This window comes from Saccostrea cucullata, unplaced genomic scaffold (assembly GCF_032062105.1).
Source record: "Saccostrea cucullata isolate Sc308-1 unplaced genomic scaffold, CSIRO_AGI_Scuc_v1 ctg967, whole genome shotgun sequence".
In the NCBI taxonomy this organism is placed as follows: domain Eukaryota; kingdom Metazoa; phylum Mollusca; class Bivalvia; order Ostreida; family Ostreidae; genus Saccostrea; species Saccostrea cuccullata.
Genome location: NW_026940465.1, coordinates 1 through 22,874, shown reverse-complemented (window position 1 = coordinate 22,874; position 22,874 = coordinate 1). Strand labels below are relative to the sequence as shown.

At 33.6% G+C, this 22,874-nt stretch overlaps 1 protein-coding gene and 1 long non-coding RNA gene across 10 annotated transcripts in view; both read right to left on the bottom strand.

Annotated features, from left to right (window-relative positions):
- The window catches only part of LOC134255454 (protein cordon-bleu-like), a 60,225-nt gene extending 46,594 nt beyond the window's left edge, over positions 1-13,631 (bottom strand). For 5 of the 8 annotated variants that reach the window (XM_062737986.1, XM_062737989.1, XM_062737987.1 and 2 more), the window contains exon 1: positions 10,480-10,648. In XM_062737986.1, the coding sequence (XP_062593970.1) occupies positions 10,480-10,646 (167 nt within the window). In that variant the 5' untranslated portion in view covers positions 10,647-10,648. Of the gene's footprint in view, positions 1-450; positions 707-8,571; positions 8,619-10,479; positions 10,649-12,631; positions 12,647-13,448 lie in introns of those variants that run through there. The other 3 variants (XM_062737990.1, XM_062737993.1, XM_062737998.1) reach the window with 3 other exon arrangements.
- A 2,439-nt stretch (positions 13,632-16,070) lies between these two features.
- On the bottom strand, positions 16,071-22,789 carry LOC134255452 (uncharacterized). Of its 2 annotated transcripts, XR_009989551.1 has the most exons (4): positions 22,719-22,789; positions 19,753-19,799; positions 16,298-18,549; positions 16,071-16,209 (listed from the first exon to the last, which is right to left on the bottom strand). It is a non-coding gene; the product is annotated as an uncharacterized LOC134255452 (long non-coding RNA). The 2 variants fall into 2 exon arrangements; XR_009989550.1 differs by having other exon boundaries at positions 16,071-18,549.
- Between the last annotated feature and the right edge of the window lie 85 nt (positions 22,790-22,874).

Below are 22,874 nucleotides of genomic sequence, written 5' to 3'. Positions count from 1 at the left end.
ATATGAATACATGTATAAAACTTTCACCAATATACACAGATGTATGTTTTAAGATTCTTTTTTTTATTGTCATAACATTGATTGATGGAAATAAAAAGGAAAACCAATGAGCAATAACTACCAAAAGCACACTGTATTTGTCAGAGAAAATGAGAGAGAGAATTAATATATCAGATGCAATATATGAATTCCTAAACTTTTTTTTTGTTTCATCCTCTATTTAATAACAATATGAAAGCCACTCTCTATATAGCAAGAGCATCAAAATAAGTGTCGACATTTAGAGGTGAATTAGAATCATCATACCAGTAATTAATATTCAAATGATATATTTGACTCTATAATGTAAAAGACCAAATAATATTTCTTAACACAGGAAGATGACCTTATTAAATAATCAAAATAGGCCAGAAAAATCAATAAGACTAAAAAAGACCATTCATAACTTACCAAAGTTGAGAGTGAATTTAATTGACTGAGTCTGAGAAAGTCAATAATGTCACAGAAATCTGTTCCAGAGGCGAATAAACAAATATATCAGCACAAATTAAACATTTCCTTGGATGTTAAGTTCAGGGTAGATATTCCACTCCGTTCAACCCAGATATTTACTTAATAAATAAATCTCGAATCTAGTAAGTAATCCACATCCGAAATAGATAAACTTCTTGGCCTCAATATTCTATTTTCTCCTTATTGCTACGTCCCAAGCCCAAAGAAAAATCCACTCACACGAAAGATCAAAAAGGTAAAAAAATCTTCAGCCAGTCGAAAGGCATGAAGTCACAGACCGGTGCTTATATGCATAGAGAATAGAGGGAAGATTGGAAAAAACGCAGGTACAATGAGCGAACTCGTTTTTCAGGTGTCAACACAATGCCACACCCCCGGCCTTTGATATCTAAATAAATCCACCTCATTTATCATCGCGGAATCCTGACGGCCGTCAGTGTATCGAAAATGTTTATATTATTATCCTCTCCTAAAGAAACACATACAGATTTTTTTTCTTCTTTTCAAGAAAAGGATAAACTTTTTATAATCCAGTGAGCTGTTTATTTTTTTTTTCAAGCTAAAGAAGTTTACTTCCCTACCTGTTCTTAGCCATGTTACAATGTGGCAGTAAATTATCTATCTCATTTAAAGTGCAGTAAGAATAAGGAAGACAGGGGGAAAATAAAGATTAATTATTCAGTTTATGCCATAAAAACAGACCACATACAGGCATTCCTCTTGAATTCATATACATGTACGACTAAGTTTTGTCAAATTCAAAAAAACACTTTTTCTACCTGATTGATTTCTAATCATGTAAATTTCAAACATTTTTTCCTTACTGAAGTTCTAAAGTCAATATATCTCTGAAAGTTCTTAACTAAACACTCCTAATATAGCGATTTGTTTAACATTTTCCTTTACTTTCTTATAATACCTGGATCACCTACACTTATGCAAACTTTTTTTAAAAAAAAGACCATATGACCCCCTGACCCCAATTTGTGTACAAACAGACATGTAATTTAACAGTGATATATACGTGGTCATTTTGGTCACACCTTACCAAATCTTAAGGTTAATTCCACCCCATAATGTTTAAACTTACGGTCCATTTCACTTCATGACAAAAGTCCTCATTTTAAATTCTCCACTGATCCATGGGGTGCTTGGGATATTATAATGCTTTCAACTGACCAGTACAAAGAGAGACTGACAGTAGGGTGTCACCGAGGCTACCCCAAGTCAGATCTGGGTCAGTGGATGAGAGTATAAAAATCAACATTTAAATATATTCAGATTAATCTGGAGGAATTTTTTCTTCAAAAAGCAAAATATGGGTGGGGTGCCAAAAACCATGCATTGAAAAGTTTTCCTTAATTTAGTCAGAAGTCAAGTATTTCTGAACCAACAACTGAACAGCCCACAGATATGAGTTTTTTACCCTATCTTTGGACTTTCAGTAGGGCGTGACTTTCTCGGCGCTACGTAAAGGCGAATACTAGTAGATTCTCATTGGTTACGAAATTAATAACATCAGGAACTTTAAATTGTTGTTGATAACGATGAGACGACTTATGCCCCACCTCTGTGTCGTGAGAGAACTTTCAATTGGCTATTTACTACATTCGACCGCATCTCTATCACATGTATATTTCAACAGTGATGGGAAGCTGTGTAAATTTCAGAAGCTAATTAGGTAACGTCGAGAATGCCACGCCTTACTGAAAGTCCAAACTAAGCCTGTAATGGTAATATAAAATTCTTTAAGCAGTGCGCAGTCATGCTTTTATGTGTTACCTGCATCCCGATTCTTTACAGACATTTCAACTTGAGCTTTATTCAAATGTCCCATTACATTTTTAAATTACTGCACCTCTAATTATTACGTTAGCTCCTCTGACACTTAATATTGCTCCATATTAATAAATTAGCTCTTCAGCATAGAAGTTAGAAAACTGAGACAAATCTGGCAGATGAGACCTTAAGCTGTTCAGCAGCCACTTTTAAACTGATGGTCAGTGATCAAGCATGATGAGTCACACCTGTCATTTACCTGCATTCTGTTATGGAGGGGTATACAAATTTATATTCACACACCAGACTCTAAATATTGATCCTGAAATAAACGGCCAGGTATTTTATGGGCCAACAGGTGGAAACTGCAAGTTTGTAAACCTAAATGGATGAAGAGTAACAGCTGGGAAAATCTGAGGGGAGGATCATAAATTTTCTTTCTTAGTTAATTTGCTAATTAAAAGGATGGTGTTTAAAATCCTGCCAAATTCAACATTAAAATGTTAAATAATGCAATTAATAAAAAGGTATTTGAATCACTAAAAAATGAAATTCCTTCAAAATCAATCCACAAATTAAAGTTTTTAGTAATTAATGTAAATAGGTTATAAGAAACTATACTCCTTTTGATAAATGTGAAAGTCATGAATTGTAGAGAAGTAAAAAAAAACATTCACAGGTAATATGTTGCAGCAATTGTGATAGGGGATGCTATACTCCCCTGAGTGGCACTTGATCCCACCTCGGATTTGAAAGAGGTATATGACATTCGCCATATTCTTAACATTTATGTATTGTTCAATTGCACTTCTGAGCTTGACTTTTCTATTAACTTTTTTTCAGATTTCCTCTAACCCCAGAACTGTAAAGAAACTTACGATACGATTACGATATGAAAAGATCTATGTAATGTTTGCATTGAAGGTAGGATAAGGAAAAAAAGCAGTACAATGTATACATATATTCAAGTCCACAATCTTTGTATTACACATGCACATATCCAGGTCTCCAACTAAACCCAGGAATGACAACCACAAGACACTGATTGTGAGGGTAATACATATGAAGGTTTGGCCCTCCGAATCATAGAGACGTAACTGGGACATAGGATACGGAAATATTCCGTACAGCTATACATAGAAAGATCATAATGAGGTGTAAACAAGATAATCTCAATCTGTACACACAAAAGGACCAATCAGCAAACAGCGTTATCAATGGGTAGATACGGGTATATAAGTAAAAAGTTCTTAAATGGTAAAAAGCTAAAAATAGGTGAGAAAATGGGAATTTGGAGAGGTAGATGTCTGTATGTAAATTTGCACAAGAGAGGGCAAGGTCGCATAAAATGAACTAAAATTTTGTATTTATACTAAGACTACAGATACATATTTTATGTTGCATACATGTACAAGATAGGCCATAAATGTCTCGAGCCACGTACAGTCTGGAGTTCGCTTTTAACTCTCTCTAATGGAAGAGAAATTCATACATTTTGGCAATTTTGTGACAATAAAGCATTGGCATCCTCAAAAGAATATGAAGTAAATATTAGATATCCCACAGGAGTTACAGACTTATGAAACTAATTGCTTCCTCAATTGATATCATTGCAAGGTCATTTATGCGCCCATTAATAGCTGAAAAAAAAAATTGAAAAAAAAGTATCTAATTATTACGACCCAAAACTTCAACTCCTAAATCTTTCATCCTGGTCGCACAGGGGCAATTTCCATTCATAAATGATATTGTTGAATAATTCATATTCATCATGCTTGATTATCAATAATGCCTAAACAAATAATGAAAGCTTGACTGCAATCATACGAAATTCAGTTTAATTATCATACATGTCGTATTCTGCGGTATGGCTGCGTAAAATTGAACTAGTTTTAAATGTGATTTGTACATTTAGAAATAAATTTTGCACCGTTTCATTTTCATTCATATAAAGAAATAAAGATTCTTAACTGTCCTATACATTTTTTTATTTGAAGTAGATCTTATGTAAATGTACATATTTGTACTCAGAATTTTTTTTATAGCAAGTTTAACAAAAAGGTATCTGTCATCCTCTAAGAAAATTGGAATGCAATAATGCGATTTTTAAGAGCCAATTAAAATTACATGTAAAACAAATGACAGTATTAAAAGAGAAAACTTTTGTCAAAGAATGCAAGAGAGAGAGTTAGGCCTAAGTATGAACATATCATTTATGTTTAAAACTGACCTTTTCGAGACCTCCAACCTATGCAATATGCTACGTACATTAAGATTATACATGTATATTATGTATAGTTACACCAAACATAAAATATGATGACCAGAATTACTTGTTCATGTGTCTCTGTATGCATAATAACCATGATAGTCATTGTAACACAGCGTAACATGCACAGAATTGCAGTATGCTTTAACCACAGACCATTTTACTGTCCAATATTAAGCCTAGACTAATGAAAGATTCAGCCTGGTCTATGAAGTGATCAAATGTTAGATCTGGGAACTGATCTCGATGGATGGACACTGATTGATACTTATTCTCCATAGTTCTTTCATATTTAAGAATTGTCAATTTGTCACACTACTGATGTAACTTTGACTTTTTTATATGCTATTCATACAATACCGTATGTTTTATCATGATCATATATTAGATTGATTGATTGTGTACTGTTTTATGTCCTATTTGAGAATCTTTCACTCATATGGAGATACCGAATGCCGGTGAATGGCTTCAAATTTAGACCTATACTTGGCACTCAGGGCCATTGAGCAGTGAGGTTTCTTTATTGTGTTAACGCCTACCGTGACACGGAACCTATGTTTTTAAGGTCATATCCGAAAGACCTGTGACTTTCACTTCTAGTGCCAAGTGCTTGACGAAGGAACAGTTGCTACCTATGTTTACATCTTAGGTACGACGCGGCGCCATGAATGAGACTCGAATCGGGCCTCTCGATCACGAAGCGAACGCTCTACCACTAGGCTACCATGACGGGTGATCATATAGTAAAATTTCAACAGTTACTGGTTATTTAGACTTCAATTATCAAGAGCGTTAACATTCTTGGCAAAATTGGTGGGGAAATTGCATCTTAATTTGCTAAGGGTGACAATCCTTCTACACGAGAAGGTGGGAGCAGATTGTCTCCTTGGCTCTAAGCAAAGCTACCGAATTTATAATTATATCTATATATATATATACATTTGAGCTGTAAAACTAATATTATGAAAAGACCCATTTTTAAATAAATGTGACGCAATTGATATCAAAGTTAAATAGTGATATAAATTACATATAAATAATATGAATTGAAGGAAAAATATTAGAAAAACGATTGAACCTACCACACTATAAAAGTTCACTTATTGTCACTAAGATCAAATCCTGACAAACCATGGCATGGAGAGAATGTCCATACTAACAGCCATGCAATCACAGTAGCTCCACAAATTAACGATACACAAAAATCCACTATCATTCTCTCATTTCTTCTCAATTAACCATTATTTGTGTCAATTTTTTTTTCTCCCTCGCGCTGTGCAAGCAATGGAGAATGCAAAACTGAAATGTACACCAAAAAAAATCACTCTAGATTTTTCCCATTTATAAACACAGAACATTAAGATACATTCCTTTACAACAAAAGCCCGTGGAGACTAATCAATAATTAAAACATTAACCAGCAGAAAACCATTGTTTCTTTCTCATCAGAAAAAAAAGCAAGAAAAGGCCACAGGAGTGAATTGCTTAATGCTCTAGATAATTTTTGTTTATTTATATGTCCTGCATCGGGAAATGTACAGTTTGAGAAAGTAAAAACATGCATGCTAAAACCAGCCAATTGTTTGGGTTGTCGTTATGGTAACAGAATGCCATCTTACTTCCTGGAGGTAAATTTTCTGATGATTCTTACACTACGATACAGGAAGACATTGGATTATTGGAAAAGCTTTGCAGGGGCCAATAATTTACGGAAGATAATTATCATGCATATGTCTTCCATATCATGTTCGATTTTACAGCCATTTCCCTTCAAGACATGGATTGTGGATAATTAATATATAGTATTTTCTATACTATAATACTAAAACAATGACTGCAAAATTACAGACTTCATTCATTGTTTTGAACATATGCATTGATGATTTATAGCTTAATTTATCTATTTTGACTTATATGTCATTTGAATTAAGAAATCAATTATGTTGATTACTACAGCAAAACTTGGTATGAAATTACTTTGCTATATCCAACATTTCATTTTTCATATGGCTCTCGGGATCAAAGATGACTTCACTATATCTAAATAATTATAAAATTGTACTAATATATCATTTTACTTGATTTTCATTACCAATATTGATAGCTGACATTTAAAATACAAATGACATTATTAAAAGCAAACTTAAAACCATTTCTCACCTTAAATTGGATTAGCACAAATATATGAAGTGTCTTATATTTACTTTCCACCAAAAAAACAATAACAACTCATTCACCATAAGAACATTATCAAATTAATCCATAACACAAAACGTAATTTAGTGACACCCAAACCATCAAGAACTTATAGCTCCAAAAATTCATTAGGAACTATGTATAGTGATAAACATAGGAATTAGGGCCCGGGCAATTACCCAAACTTAGTCCATCTTCTAACTGTCAGAAATGAGATAAAAGCATTACTCGGGACGTTAACGATCAGTGGTCAAACTAATAGCTTGGACTTACATTCAAAAGTCCCTTGTCAAGCTCTCAAACACAGATTAAATGCATACAGCTAATAGATTAGCATTGGGTTATAAGTAAATGTCATATTCTCTTGGCAACAGCAGAACAATTAATAAATGTTGTATATCTTCAAGGAAGGAGTTCTTACGAAAATTCATGGACATATATATATTCATTTTTTTTGTACCGGTAATCAGCCAACTGTATTAACTATTAACCATATCGGGGTAAATCCTTTAGACCTGGGGCCAGGGAATTTAATTCCCCTCGTATAAACTTCCACATGTGTACCACACTATGTCAGCCCTCCTCCAACTAGTCCCTCCCATTATGCTTGATGCTGGTCCCCCCCCCCTTCTCGGAAAGGGGCAGGTTTATAATTTGCTGTTCAAACATCTTCACAGTGTGGATTAGAGAGATCCTAACAGGGTTAAAAATGATTCTTATAAGTTTGGCTGATTCTTTTTAGTTCTCTCCTGTTCTAAACTGTAAGTTAATACCCTCATTTACCAACCCCCCTTTTAAAATGAAAATTTATATGCCCATAATTCATTTGACTTTTAAAATATGTATAGGCCTAATATTAAGACTGGGAAGGGCTATCTAAGACCTAAAGACTTGGTGTCATATAAAATGAGAAGAAAAAGTGGGAACAGAATAAGATTGTTGGTGAAATTGAATTTTGGGAATCAAAGAGCAATATATGATAAGTGTCTCAATAGGCCCCTTAAAATGAATATCTTAATTTTACTTAATATATAGCTTTAATTTGTACAGCTATACCTGCGATCTTCAATGGACATTTTCGATTTGATCAGAATGCCGTTATTTTAGAAATATGACATCATAAAGTTTAAGTTTTCCCTTATAATTTTAGCATATTTTGGATAAAACTGCTTATTTCCAAAGTTTTTCTTCCAGAAAATATATTTGGCATCGAAATCTAACCTAGAACAAACTTTATATTTTTACAAAAGATGTATTTATTGAATACAAATTGGTGACAGAAAAATAATGTATGTTCTACTTTGCGCTCTTAGTTTCCCATAAGAAAAAACATCAAGAAAAAGGTATATTTTTTGGGAGGGGGGTTGTAACATAGCAAAACTAGCATTTCTTCTCATGTCATTTACAGCCAGTGAGTGCATATAAACGTGAAAGATATATTGGAAATATTTCTAATATAATCTTTCTACAAAATAAATATCAATTAAACAGATCTGAATATCATTCTAAAATGTTGATTTTTGGGGGGCCAAAATTGGCTCTTAATATATATAGCTCTTCCAGACAATTGAAAGAGAGAGAGATGAGAAGAAAAGACAGTGTTGAAACTAGGAGGAGTGTACATGACTATACAGTACTGTACATCGCTATCAAACCTACATAAAACTGTACGGTCTCACAGCCACACCTAATTATTCTGAGTTGCCTCTGAAACTTTTTCTACATCTTCTAATGAGATACTAAAGTCTAACCCTTGTTTCCCTTATAATTTTCCCATTTAAAAGGAAAAAACATGTATTAAAATTTTCTTTTACCCAGTTCTGTACAAAACCATTTCATTTGGCATCGAAATCTAACCTCGTTCACAGATTCAGCGCTGCATTTTGTTGTTTTGTCGAAATCGGAGGGAAAAGTGCTCTCTCAAGGGAGTTCACTCTAACATCAGTCGAGCTTTGGCACGCTGAGCAACATCTGTATTTTTTATTGAGACGTTTCGAATTTAAAGCCTGTGATTTTTTAAAAGCTGCTTCCTACTTAGAATTGCTAATTAGCAAATAAACAGTTATTGTCAACTTAGTGACAGATTAAAAGTGACTCAGACTTAAATTATTTCAGTCCGCGGATTAACAGCGGATTAGAGAAAGTCACAGATTTCATTAAGGTAACCACAGGAAAAAATCCCTACAACACTTCATTAAGAAAAAAATTCAACATGTGTAAATCCAAACACGTGTATCCATCTATACTTTCCTTTGACAGATTAAAATAACTTTGAAATTTGAGAGAGAGAGAGAGAGAGAGAGAGAGAGAGAGAGATAAAATACAGAAAGAACTTACCCTGAGAATTTAACAAACTACGGAAAATATATTGTGTTTATCATGAATAAATCGGGTCCCCATTGGTATAAAATAATAATTCCACAGTGTAATAATTTCACAAAATAGTAAAAGTCACAATGTATTTCACAAAATCCAAACTAAAAGTCTCCAAGAAGACACACCCCTCAATCTTTGAGAGAAAGAAAAATGTTCTAAACCAAACATTCCTTACAGATCCTGCGTATCGGGGATTCTAAATGCCGGGGCATTTAATACAAACTGGTAATATCTCCGACAATAAACCGAGATTGATTTATCCCACTCGATTTTTGTGTATTGTTCGAACGAGATTCGAAGGATTTTGTATTCGCCTATGTAGATATATAAATTATTGGCAAAAATTCTGTCACTTGTCTTATAGCGGTTTGCCTCGTGTCCTCTAAAGCGGCTAAAATGAAAGTGCATGTAGGTATATATTTAGACAATTCTTCGTGCAAGAACTGCATTTTTTTTCCTTCTTCGACTGTTCTTTGGCGGGTCTTTCTTTTTCGTTGTAATAAGGGGGTTAGTCTACCTCTATTCCATGCATCCATGCATGCATGAATAAAGAAATCAAATTACTTGCCAAAGAAAAGACCCGAATTTCGTTTTTCTATTATTCCGATTAGGTGATTAATTCGGAGTTCAGATTCCATTGCTGTTTGTGGAAGCAATTGCATTTTCCCCCCATTATTTGCATAAATTCAGTCACATTGGAAGACAGTTTGAGTCCACACATACAATCGTCATGAAGTTTGATCCATTCACTCAGAGAGAGAGAGAGAGAGATGTAAAGAGAGATATAATTAATTAGGTATTTAAAAATTAATTATCTATTTTTAGCCAGCTCCTTATGGTTGAGAAGAAGAATAAACGCCCGACCTTATGAAAAAAAAAATCCGCACTTCACCTGTAAAAGTCAAAATTTCTCACGAACAATGGCATCTTAAAATATAATTTTAAGAAAATTATGACAACATTCAAGATAAAATCTATTAACGTTTAAGAAATTAACTTGGAACGATTAAAACATCATCAGCAAGAAATCTATAATTGTAAGCCCACTTGCTGAAAATATCTTTTATCTAATTGTTTCGATCATGAAACTTGCATGCATTTTCAAAAAGACTACATAGCAAGTCACTGCATCTTTCTACATGTAAATTGAGAAAAAAAAATGAAATGAAGACACCTGACGATTTGTAAGAATACCAACTCCAATTTTACACAATGGATACCCATCTTTCACGAACAAATAAAATCCTATTTGCAAACATTTTTTAAACAACAAAATCATTCCAGACTGGCAAATCCTGAACATATTCTGAGATGTTCTTATATAATATGTAATTGTTAATGTTTACCTGTCCGTAAGAGAAATATCAGACATGCGCCTGTACGCCTCAGAATTACATAGATCCTCCTGCGAGTCGGACAATTCACAGGAGCCATGATAAGAACTGGTATCCCCACAAGAATCCGCACCGAACTCCTCTCCTGAATTATCGCTGACGTCATAATCCAAACTCATGTTTGAATCGTTTTCTTGCTAATCCAAACACAGGGAGCTAATATGCACAACTAACAGTCCACTTTTTTCAGTGCAAATTACAACCGTTGCATGTGGAAAAAACTATTAATTTTTTTAAGCAATATACTTGAGAGCCTGTGGTTGGTTTTCAAATAAAAGCCCGTTTAAAATTAGCTCAGAAAACATTGGTCATCCAAATCAATATGAATATCATTATTCATAATTGTCCGCAAGGGCAAAACGCTGGACCTGGGTTCATCTCCCGTGGAATAAAATTTACAATTATAATGAGACAGTCTAAAGTAGTCCAGCTGATGACACACTAAATGCTATTTCGGTCATCATGTGTCATAATTAACCGTGCACGTCCGCGCGACAGCTGATGGCCCGGGGGGTGAAGCGTGGACAATTTTTACGATGCGGTCATCAACCGTCTGCCCCGAATGTCAGTCTGAAGGTAGAAGTCGTGAAAACAAGAATCAAAATACACAGAGAAAAGGGGGAAAACCCGGGGCCCTCGGATGATGACGTCAAGAATCCCTGAAGCAAAGTCCATAAAAAGGTCAACGTTGATTGGTCAGAACTCACTGCAGTTTCATCTATCTATTTGTCTCCCTTTGGGCCATTAACTGTTTTTATCATTTCATGCAGTTTGCACCTTTAAACATTTATGAGAAAAGATAACAAGTCCAAAGCATTTTCCGAAAAACAAATCGTCTTTAGCTTGTTTAGACAAGATGTGTAGGGCGACGTCAATTTATATATCAACTGATGAAGACTTTGCGCTTAATCAATCAAACCTAATCAGATTGTGTTGACTTGATGAGTATGGCCCTAATTAGACTTTATAACTTATATGAGAAAAAAGATTATAGTTTTGCCCTCAGAATAGAACAAGTACCTGTTTATTTGAACCTAAGGATTCAACTTGATGGATGTCAAAATCATTCAAAATCCATCGACAGTCATTTTAGCCGTAAGAACACTGTATTTATTGTGCAGCAAATGTCGTTTGTTTTACTAATGAAAAAATTCAGGATACATGCACTTCGAAATTAACGATACCTTGATTAATCGTTAATATAAAATATATTCATCAATCATTATAAAAAGCAAGCATTCGATCGAGATAACCTACTGCAATTTTTATTGCTTGGGCCACTATTAGATGATGTTGCATCATTTATATACATGCGAATACATGAATATCTATAAGCATCCAATTTGTTGTTAAATCAATATCAAGTGATTAAGAACAAATATTTCCGAAGTAATACAAATGTAAAACACCATGCACCCCACTCGCTCTCGGTCCTATCTCTCCGCAAATGAGTAAAAGTCAATTTTCCGATCTTTTTTTTTTCCTTTTCACACTATAATGAGCTGTTTTTATTATATTATGGATAAATATTATTGAAAATAAGTGTCTGTGATTTTGAAGAGTGATACAAGAAATGAAATGGTAGGGGATATCTTGAGCCAGACTGAATAAAATCCATGATCGAGCACATCAAACAAGGATGTACCAGTTGTCTCTCTTACACCAAAAAAAGTACACGTTTTGAGCGTTTATGGGCAAGATGGGGAGCGAAATGGACCAAAATTCCTTGGCTACTGCAGATTAGCTACCCCACTTTTCCAAGAAAATTGAACTACATGTACATGCATTTCGTGAGCGATATTTTCGTGATTGACAAATAAACTATGTGAATGATATCGTAATCGAAATAAATTTAAAATGTAGTTATAGAATGCATCGTTTATTTGCTGCAAAAATCAAGTTGAACAATCATTTATTTGGGTTGCATGAAAAATAAAACTGTGAATTTGATCCCATCTAAACACTTTTTCCTCATCATGCAAACGTTAAACTGAAAATCATCTACACTAACACGTTCACTACAAAACAATTGTAAGTGGAAGCGAAGCAAAAAAAAAAAATACATTTTAAAATTCTAAAGTAAATCTAGATACGTAAAACTCACCGACGACGTGTGAACCTGTAAAACAAATCATCAGACAATTTTAATCTTCCTACAATGTTTTTATTTTTAAGTTTATTCAGATAACTTCTTAGATGGAATTAGTTTGGACAGGAGAGACTTATTTTGGACCAAAGGACCTCCAGAGAGCGTTATAAACAGTTTGTGTTCAGGACGGTCTCCAGTGATTAAAAAAAAACACAATGTAAGCTGGTTCATTGTAGGAAAAGACAGTCTGGAAAAAGAACTCTTTTTGTCAGGACTCTGATTAGATATATTGTGGATATGCACTCAAGATTAGTCTAAGCAACCACAGGTACTTGTGGACAGAACCCCCCCCCCCCCGATATTCAACCCCGGGGCTTGTTGGACATTTTTTTTTACCGTTTTTATGTAAGCATGCCTTACATACTTTTGATATTTAAAAAAAGATTTTTTTTAAATAGTCGTTTTATTTAACGATCTAAAGGAATGGATTTATCATGAAATTGATACATAGAAAAACAAGGTGTGAGGCCCCTTACAGCCTGTAGCTACCTGGTAGGTTTTTCACAAAATGGCACATGGTAGCATCGTTACGTACAAAAATGTATAAAAGGCAGGTATTGGCTTTAGGTACTGCTATACATTTGCAAAATTGTCCTGCTTTCAACTGTTTTTAGTACTGTTTATAACTTTATACGATTCTTTGCTCGGTAACATAAAACAGGTAAGATATCATCAAATTACAGAAACATAGGGTTTTTTATTGCAGGATTTTAAAGACTTCCTTAGTGCAAACAAAGGTATTTATTAAATAAAATGGTTACTTTTAACTTACCGCTTTCTAACCCACTTCAACATTTTCAGTCTTCTTTAGATGCACCTTTCGTCATAAACAATCCATACTCTAAATATTGTGGACAGCTTTTGTTAATTCAACAAAGTCTGCAGTCTATTCCACTAAACGTCGCAAAGACAGCCAATTATCGCCACAACCAAAGGATCGCCAGATATACGTCAACAAAATGACCGTAAGTCCATTACCCAAAAATTCCTTCACTTTTCCGAGTAAGACCTTACATTTCCCGATGATCTCAAATCTACAACCAAGAATCCTGCTCCATTGCACTTGATCCTACAGTCTTACGCTGAGGAGGTAGAAATTTGGAAACATGTGTCCGGGGTCAGGGAACAATTCGACCTTTCTTTCCCTTATTTGGGAACTCCCACTTTTTCCGAATGACGACTTTTCTCGGCCCCTGCTGTTGACTAGGAAAGTTTACGATGACTAACACGCTACATTTCCTTAATACGAAACCTTGATAATAATCTAGTATCCTACCCCGGTTTCTTTGTGTACTACCCGACAATTAAGCAGAAAGTAGTACGCTTGAATTCCTTCCTTCCTATTAAAATATTTTGATAGAAAACCAACAGAAAAATACGAAATGGCATTAAATGTAGTGTCCGCTTACGACACATCACATTAAAAAATCCTCAGTGAAAATATTTTGGCAAAGAATTCACCTTCTCTCCAATAAATCAGCTCCACTTGTATTGTAAAAACAGATATAAAACAACAATAAATAATTTCATAAATCCATTAAGGGACTTTGCCGAAGCACCTGTTCGTTTTATCTATATTCTCTACAGGTATATACACAACGCAATCGTCACAATGGGCTTAACTTTCACCACAGTGTGGACAAAGGCTACATAAGTTCGCAGTGTCATGCTTTGTGTATATTTTTGTGTATTTGCAATAAAATTTTCTGTTTATGATAAAAGGAGACGACGCGAGCATAATCCGTTTGGACGTGGATTGACGACGAACCCTTGCCCCCGAGTGTACGAACATCACATGTTGCTAACAATCAAAGCGGGGCTTCGGACACCTCTGTCATGCAGCCACATCTATACCTTTGTAAAAAGCTTTTTTTCTGCCATTTCCTTATCGCAATATCGCTTATACACTGAGTAAATGTTTTTTTCTAAAACAATAAGGTAACAATTAATGCTAGTCTCAAGGTCTGTGATACCAGTTTGACCGTTTGAATGAATTTGTTTGCAAAAAGATCGAACATATCTTCCTGATCCCCCCTCCCAAAGAGAGAGAGAGAGAGAGAGAGAGAGAGAGAGAGAGAGAGAGAGAGAGAGCACAGTTTTCAAGATACAACCATAGACCCCGCATTCCAAAACACATTTAAAGAAGCAAATACAGCACTCTAAGGACACTGTACATAGAACAATTTTACAAAAGATATTAAAAATCTTGCCTTACACATCATTTAAGAATACGCAAGGGCATGTTATACGCATGAATCATTTCTCAAACGAAACAAGCTAATGACAAACAAATTAATGTTACAGGATATCAACAGTTACGTTTAATGGCAACATTTCGTAAATATGTGGTCTATACAATGACCTTATACGCAATTAAAATTTATTATCAAGTCAAATACAGGTTGACGTTTTTCATATAAACTGTTAGACCATTATGACAACCGTTACGTTTAAAGTCAAAATTTCGTAAATAAAATGACCTTATACGCAATTAAAATTTATTATCAAGTCAAATACAGGTTGACGTTTTTCATATAAATTGTTAGACCATTATGACAACTGTCCCCCCCCCCCCCCGGTTTGCCAAGTCATGAATACGGATGTTGTCGGTCGAACAGGGATTCTTACTCGATCCTACATAACTTTTATATATCATTTCTTTACGGTGAAACATGCTTATAGTGAACACACTTATAATAAATTGACGCTTACAGCACCGCATACGTTTTATTTTCACTAAGAGTTGTACAGTAAAAGACGTTTTGTACGAACACAAATATTGCGAATTCACGGATATAGTAAATTTTTCTTGGATCCCCAGCTATATGAATTCCTTACACGGATATAACGAATTACAGATATAGGTAAGTAATTTCATGGGTCCAAGTGACTTTGCTATCACAGAGTTTTACTGTACTTCTTAGTGCGTTTTTTGCGAAATCTAAAGGGAAATAACTGAAATGGTAAAATTGTCTGTCCCTGGTACTTTGTTAATTATAAGAGTGTTTTACTGTATATATACGGCAGACTTGTGATATGGTTACTTTTAACTTGGATTGTCTCTACAGCAAAACTCGTTTAGCACGAACACGGATATAGTGAATTCAAGGATATAGCGAATTTATTTTGGATCCCCAGCTAAATAAATTTAACAAATTCTTCATATGGATATAACGAATTACGGATATAACGAAGTAATTTCATAGGTCCCAGTGACTTCGTTATAACCGAGTATTACTGTATTTTTCTGGATGCAACAGATATTTTCCCCTAAAGAGCGTTTATAAATTCTGATATTGCATTAACAGTCACTATATATTCCGCCTTAAAGGATACAAACCATTTTCATTCTTTTGGAAATAACAAAGTGACAAAAAGACCAGTAATGCAGAACATTAGTCTGATTGTAGTTTTATCAAAATATTTCATATCACACAAAATGATGAAAAAAAGCACAATTTTGATTGAAATTATTATATCAGCTACTCATCAAAGAAACCAAATTGCTTAACACTAAATATTATGTACATGCACTAAATATACATACATGTTAGTACATGTATGATTATCATAATGTGCATACATATTATAACTGAAAAGAAAAAAAATGTCCAATTTAACATAAGATTACCTGCTTATCAATGTTAATAATTTATAGTGATTTACATAAAAATCTTTTGTCTTTTGAAATATGCTTTTTCTTCTGACACATGTTTTACATCATTTTTAAGTCTGATAATAGAACTCAACAAATGCTCAAAATACTAGCAGTGAAGCTACTAAATATTGAGGACAATTGCAGAAGTTTGTAGACATTTTAAAAAGTCTGTTGTAATTTAAATGCTGTAATGAAAATATTGGTCACATTTTCCTCTCTCTCTCTTTCTCTCTCTCTCTCTCTCCAAGTGTTTGTTATGCTTACATGTACATCAAATATTTAAATATAAGTGAAGAATATAATCATATTACTACATATTTCTAGAATTAAAACATGTGCCTTTGTGGGAAAAATCAATTTTGAGTTTTCAAAGGAATTCCAATTTCTTATATCAAAGGAATTCCAATATCTACAATCTACCATTGCTACAAAAATTAATTTCAAAAAATCAATGTTTAAAAATGCAATGTTTTCAAAAAATTTTGTTCTGCAAGCAACAGAAAACACTTTTTAATATTTTTGAAACGAAGACTTTGGAAATGAAACTTTTTTCCGTCTCAAAAGAAAATCATCTTTCTGTGAAAACATATTATGTATAAACCACTGAAGCAAATAAAATATCAAGCCAACCAAAAAATACATTGAACGATCAATAAAAATGTTACAAAAATATAGTTCTTCTGTTACAGTACAATGTACAAACTTGGTATATGACAAAATAAAAAACAAAAGACTATAACATGCTGAAAGCACATTTTATAACATGTTGGTAAAAGTACATGTAGTACAAATACCAATTTACATGTACCTAAGTCATTTCAGGACAGAATAGCTAGGACTGGAATTAATTTGCATCATAAATTGAAAAAAAATATTTATCTTAGTTTACTCTTTTAATTTTTAAGTATTTACTAAGTACTACAAAGCAATACTGTGAAATCTCTTATTTTCATGGAATGGTTAATTTGTTGTTGTTTGTGTAGCATGAAGAGACCCAGATGCCCTCCAAAACAAACTAAAATTTCAAATGGACACAACATTTACATTGAAATCATATCCCTTTGAACCAATATAATTTTTTAAAATAAATCTGAATCCATAAAAATACGTAATTTTACAGTATTCCATCAAAAATATTTGTCAAAAAATTCTTTTAATTCCTTAAAATATTCTGAAAATTAATAAATGTAGGACACAAAACTTTCTTCTTAAAAAAATCACAATCTCAGGATTTATCAATAAGAATTTAAAGTCACAACAAAACAGATTACTGGTAAGGTTTATGTAGACATATCAAAAATTAAACTAAACAATGACAATTGAGCTTGGGGGATGTGAAAGTTAACATTACCTTAACAAAGCTGGAATATTTGAATCAGTTCTTTTAAAATTAATTTCTGACTTTTTTGTTCAAATTCTTTAAAAATAAAACAATTCTCACAAATCAACTCATTTGATAGGATTTTCCCTATTCTTGAGATCAATAAAGATAAGTCACACAAATACATACAGAGTTTTGTACAAGTTTGTATTTGTCCACCTGCAAATTTTTGGAATTCTTTTTATAAAAAATAAATCATTTTCACCAGCACTGTAGCTGAGGATTTTCCCTTTTTTTCCAAAAAAGATTCAAAGATTAAAACAACAAAAAAAATTTAACATCTACCAAAGTAAGAATTATTGGTAAGGACTAATAATTTTCAAAATTTTCAATACATGTAAAAACAAAATTACATGTACAAGTACAACCATTCCTAAAAAAAAATATGACGTTTTGTTTCCATTTAAGATACAAATTAAACAATAATGTAAAATTAAGTAATTGAATAATCTAGAGCTATTACTTTTGTCTATTTCAAAAATATGACTTTGTACATTGATACTCGATAGCTAGAATCTAAACTTTTATGCTGTGACACAAATCATCCTATATTTAAAGCACCAATACCCCATGTACAGTTTGACAATTTTTTAAAACATGAACAAAATGAAGGAACATTATGTGACATTGCGATCATAAAATATGAATGAAGAGACCAGTGGTCTCTGTGAACAAATGTTTACATCATTGGGTGGTGACGAGCTATTTATATCCTGAAGGTTCTCCTTGTGGTATCTCCTTACCTCTGGACCGGCCAGGTATCCCCCCGATGTGGTCCCTCCCTATCTTAGGCCTCGTTGTCAAATCGCTGATAATTGTCATCTTTCATCAGCCCTGCAAGTTATGAAAATTTTTTAATTAGTTGAATCTTTCCGTTATCTATAAACCCTATGAATATCATACACCATGCATATAGTTTGACCATCCACTTTTACTTGTAAGAATATGTATAAAAGCATTGAAAATTTTTTAAAGAAGTAAATTGCATTTTAAATTACAATTCTTTTTTTCTTTAATGAATGAAAATTGGTGGTGATGTACTACTGTAACAATCGACAATAAAATGTAAATTATTTTTTTCAATCTTTAAAAAAAATGAAACCACCGAAAAAAAGAGACAAACATGCTATCGTACTGAAAATTGATTTACAAGTTGAAAGCAAAATTATAAGAAAAATATACGATAATTTTCTGTAGTCTTAACATCTAGCATGACATGATAAATGACCTAAATATGGGCCTCAAAAGGACAAAATGGTCAATTGCAAAAGGGAGAAAAGGGTGTAAAAATGAAAATCCATCTGAAAATAGGATGCATAAAATTGAATTGTATTCTGTGGAACATGCATGCAATTTTTTCCTTGTAGCCATTGCCATTTACGTTGTTGAAAAAATAAATTGTTCAACATTGAAAGTCTATAGTTGGAATGCATGAAATGTGTAAAAATGAAGTTTTTAAAATATGTAAAAGTACACAACTGAAGTTGAAGTAAACCAAATTAATGTACCACTGTAACCAAAAATAGTTATACAGTAGCATAAAATCAGTACACCATATGTATATGAAGTGGAAATGATAACAAGAAAAAAATTGTATACCGATTTTGACAATTAATTATAAATTATTAAAGAGTGGAAGTAAGAAATTAAAAAAAAAGTTACATAGCTAATAAACCATTGCTTTATTTACCTTTGAATGATATTCCTAAAGTCGCATGGAAGTGTTGACAAAGTTTAGTACAAACATTATATACAGTCTGTTGTATGACATTTGTAATTTTATTTTACAGTTGCATGTTTAACTCTCTCTCTGTGTGAATTATTATGTTTATGCTAATCATACGGATATTATTTGTGTTCTTAATCTTCACCTTTCATACATGATTGCCTAATAGAAATTGACCTTGAGATTTGTAAAAAAAGTTTACCTATAGATATAAAACAGTAGTGAATTTACATCTCTAGTAGATTCATGTTCTTAAACATAAAATTCCATTCATCTTTTAAGAATGTATTGCTGAAATTACAAATACCCACCATATTTACGCCTGATCTCATCGGTCCTTGACTTCCTCTCTGCTCTCCTGTAAAAAAAGATAAACAATGGTCAGTCACTGGTTTTGCTTCCTCCTTAATCCCCACAGTTATAAATTCATCAGAGGATATGCTTGATAGATTTTTAATTTGATGCATTGTTGAAATCATATTGACCCATGAAGCCTTAAAATTTTACTAATGCTTAAATTGAATCTGCATATTAATAATGCAGCAAAATTACAAGAGGCCCACGGGCCTTATAGGTCACCTGAGCATTCTGCAACAACTTTCCAGATATTGAATTTGATTCATGTTTTAAGCCAGATGCTATATGGCATTCACAATTTTGAAAGAGGCACCATTGATCATCATATCAATACACTTAGCAGTTGCTTAGCTTGGTTTATTGATTTGAAAATGTCCAATAATAAGTTCATAGCATCTTCATGAATGTTTCATGAACATTTCATGAATAAAATTCATGAAAAATTCAAGGAAATTCATGAATTATTCATGATCACGTCGCAGGGGTACTGAATACCCATATGCAAGGTAGGGGAACAAAAATGCATTCCAACTAATCAGTAATATTCAGCAATAATCAGTAGTGCCCCTAACACTGTGAAATAAATCCCTGATCCTAGGTTTATTTTAAAAAGGCACCCTTAAAATTGCCTATAAAAAAATGAATGTTTTATAAATACAAAGGAGCAGATTTCAAACAATTAATTCATTTTCAGTATATAAGTAGAGCCCAACCACCATCCCTGACCCTGGGGTCTTGAAATTCACAATTCTGCAAGATTAGGGCCCTTGCTCATCATAACTATATAGGTAGTTCATCTGCTTCATACCCAGAAACAGAGGAGAAAATTTTCAAAGATTTAATGTATTTTCACTATATAATCAATAGAGCCCCTCCCCCAACACCAGAACCCCTGACCCTGGGACCATAAAATTCACAATTTTGGTAAAAGCACTCTTGCTCATCATAACTATGCACTTAGTTAGTTTATTTAATACCTAGGAACAAAGAAGAAGATTTTCAAAGAATTCATGTATTTTTAAAATATAATCTATAGAGCCCCCCCCCACCCCCCAACACCAGAACCCCTGACCCCGGGACCATAAAATTCACAATTTTGGTAAAAGCACTCTTGCTCATCTTAACTATGCACTTAGTTTTTTTATTTAATACCTAGGAACAAAGAAGAAGATTTTCAAATATTTCTTGTATTTTAACAATATAATCAATAGAGCCCCCCCCCCCCCCCCACCAGAACCCCTGACCCTGGGACCATAAAATTCACAATTTTGGTAAAAGCACTCTTGCTCATCTTAACTATGCACTTAGTTTTTTTTATTTAATACCTAGGAACAAAGAAGAAGATTTTCAAAGAATTCATGTATTTTTACAATATAATCTATAGAGCCCCCCCCCCCAACACCAGAACCCTTGACCCTGGGACCATAAAATTCACAATTTTGGTAAAAGCACTCTTGCTTATCATAACTATGCACTTAGTTGGTTTATTTAATACCCAGGAGCAGAGAAGAAGATTTTCAAAGAATTCGTGTATTTTCACTCTATAATCAATAGAGCCCGCCCCCCCACCTTACACCAGAACTCTTGACCCTGGGGCTATAAAATTCACAAATCTGGAAGAGGCACTCTTGCTAATCATAACTATTTACTTAGTTAGTTTATTTAATAACCAGAAGCAGAGAAGATTTTCAAAGAAACATGTATTTTCACTGTATTTAATCAATAGAGCCCCGCCCTAACACCAGAACCCCTGACCCTGGGGCCATAAAATTCACAATTTTGGTAGAGGCACTCTTGCTCATCATTACTATCTACTTAGTTGGTTTATTTAATACCCAGGAGCAGAGAAGAAGATTTTCAAAGAAATAATGCATTTTCACTATATACCTATTTAGCCCTGCACTAGCACTAGAACCCCTGACCCCAGGGCCATGAATTTCACAATTTTGGTAGAGGACTCAATGCTGATTACAATCATGCAAACAGTTTGACTGCTTGATGTCCAGGAGTAAAGAAGAAGATTTTTAAAGATTGCATTAATTTTAGTGGTTTTGGCCCCACCCCTCAGGCCCCATGGGGGAGGGATCATGAAATTCACAATTTTTGTTCCCCTTCACCCATAGATGCTTTGTGCCAAATTTGGTTGAAATTGGTTCAGTGGTTACAGAGAAGAAGCTGAAAATGTTCAAAAGTTTACGAACGACGTACGACGAACGACGACAGACGAAAACGGATAGCAATAGGTCACCTGAGTTTACTCAGGTGACCTAAAAAGAGGCAATAAATTCTTGTAAATTAACTGTTAATAATTCAAGTACATGTACTTCCTAATGTCAAATATGACCAATATCATTTTGGGTGGGAAGAAAAGGTTAAAGGCTGCCAAAAAATGCTGCTTTTTCAGAAGTTGGGTGCAATGCACACACATAACGTACAAGCTCGTCAAGATTTGTTTTTATTTGTTGGTGCATTTAAGGTTATCTTTTGTATTCTCCGTAAAATGTGCAGATCCAATCAATTTTGTCAAAATATACATGTATTTACATTGCAATTATTTGGGAAGTACATTTACTCTATCTGTGGCAAGGGCCTTTCCAAGGACACATAAAGAATATTAGTAATTTCAGTTAGTGAGAAGTTTTGCACTATGTCATGATCTTTTTTAACAGATGCATCCAGCATAAACAATTCAGCCGCCGCTGTGTGATTGATCAACTCATATTATCAACATTGACACGAAAATATTCTGTTGCACGAGCAACCAATCAGGGATTAGAAGAAACTTCCAGTCGTAAAGCTTGCGGTTAGGAGGCGTGTACTATTTACCTTGAGCGCAGCTGTCACTACAGGTTGTGAGTAAGGCAAAACTTCACACTTAACTGAAATTACTAATATTCAGACTAAAGCTATGTGATATTACCTTTCATTAGACTTCTCCTGTCTTTCCTTCTTCTTTCTCTCCCACTTCTCGTCTTCCTTGGCATATCTGTAAGGAGTAGAGGTCCATAATTAAAGTATGTATTCTTAATCATGAAACTACAGTGTATGATGATACAAAGCATGTCAGATATAAATA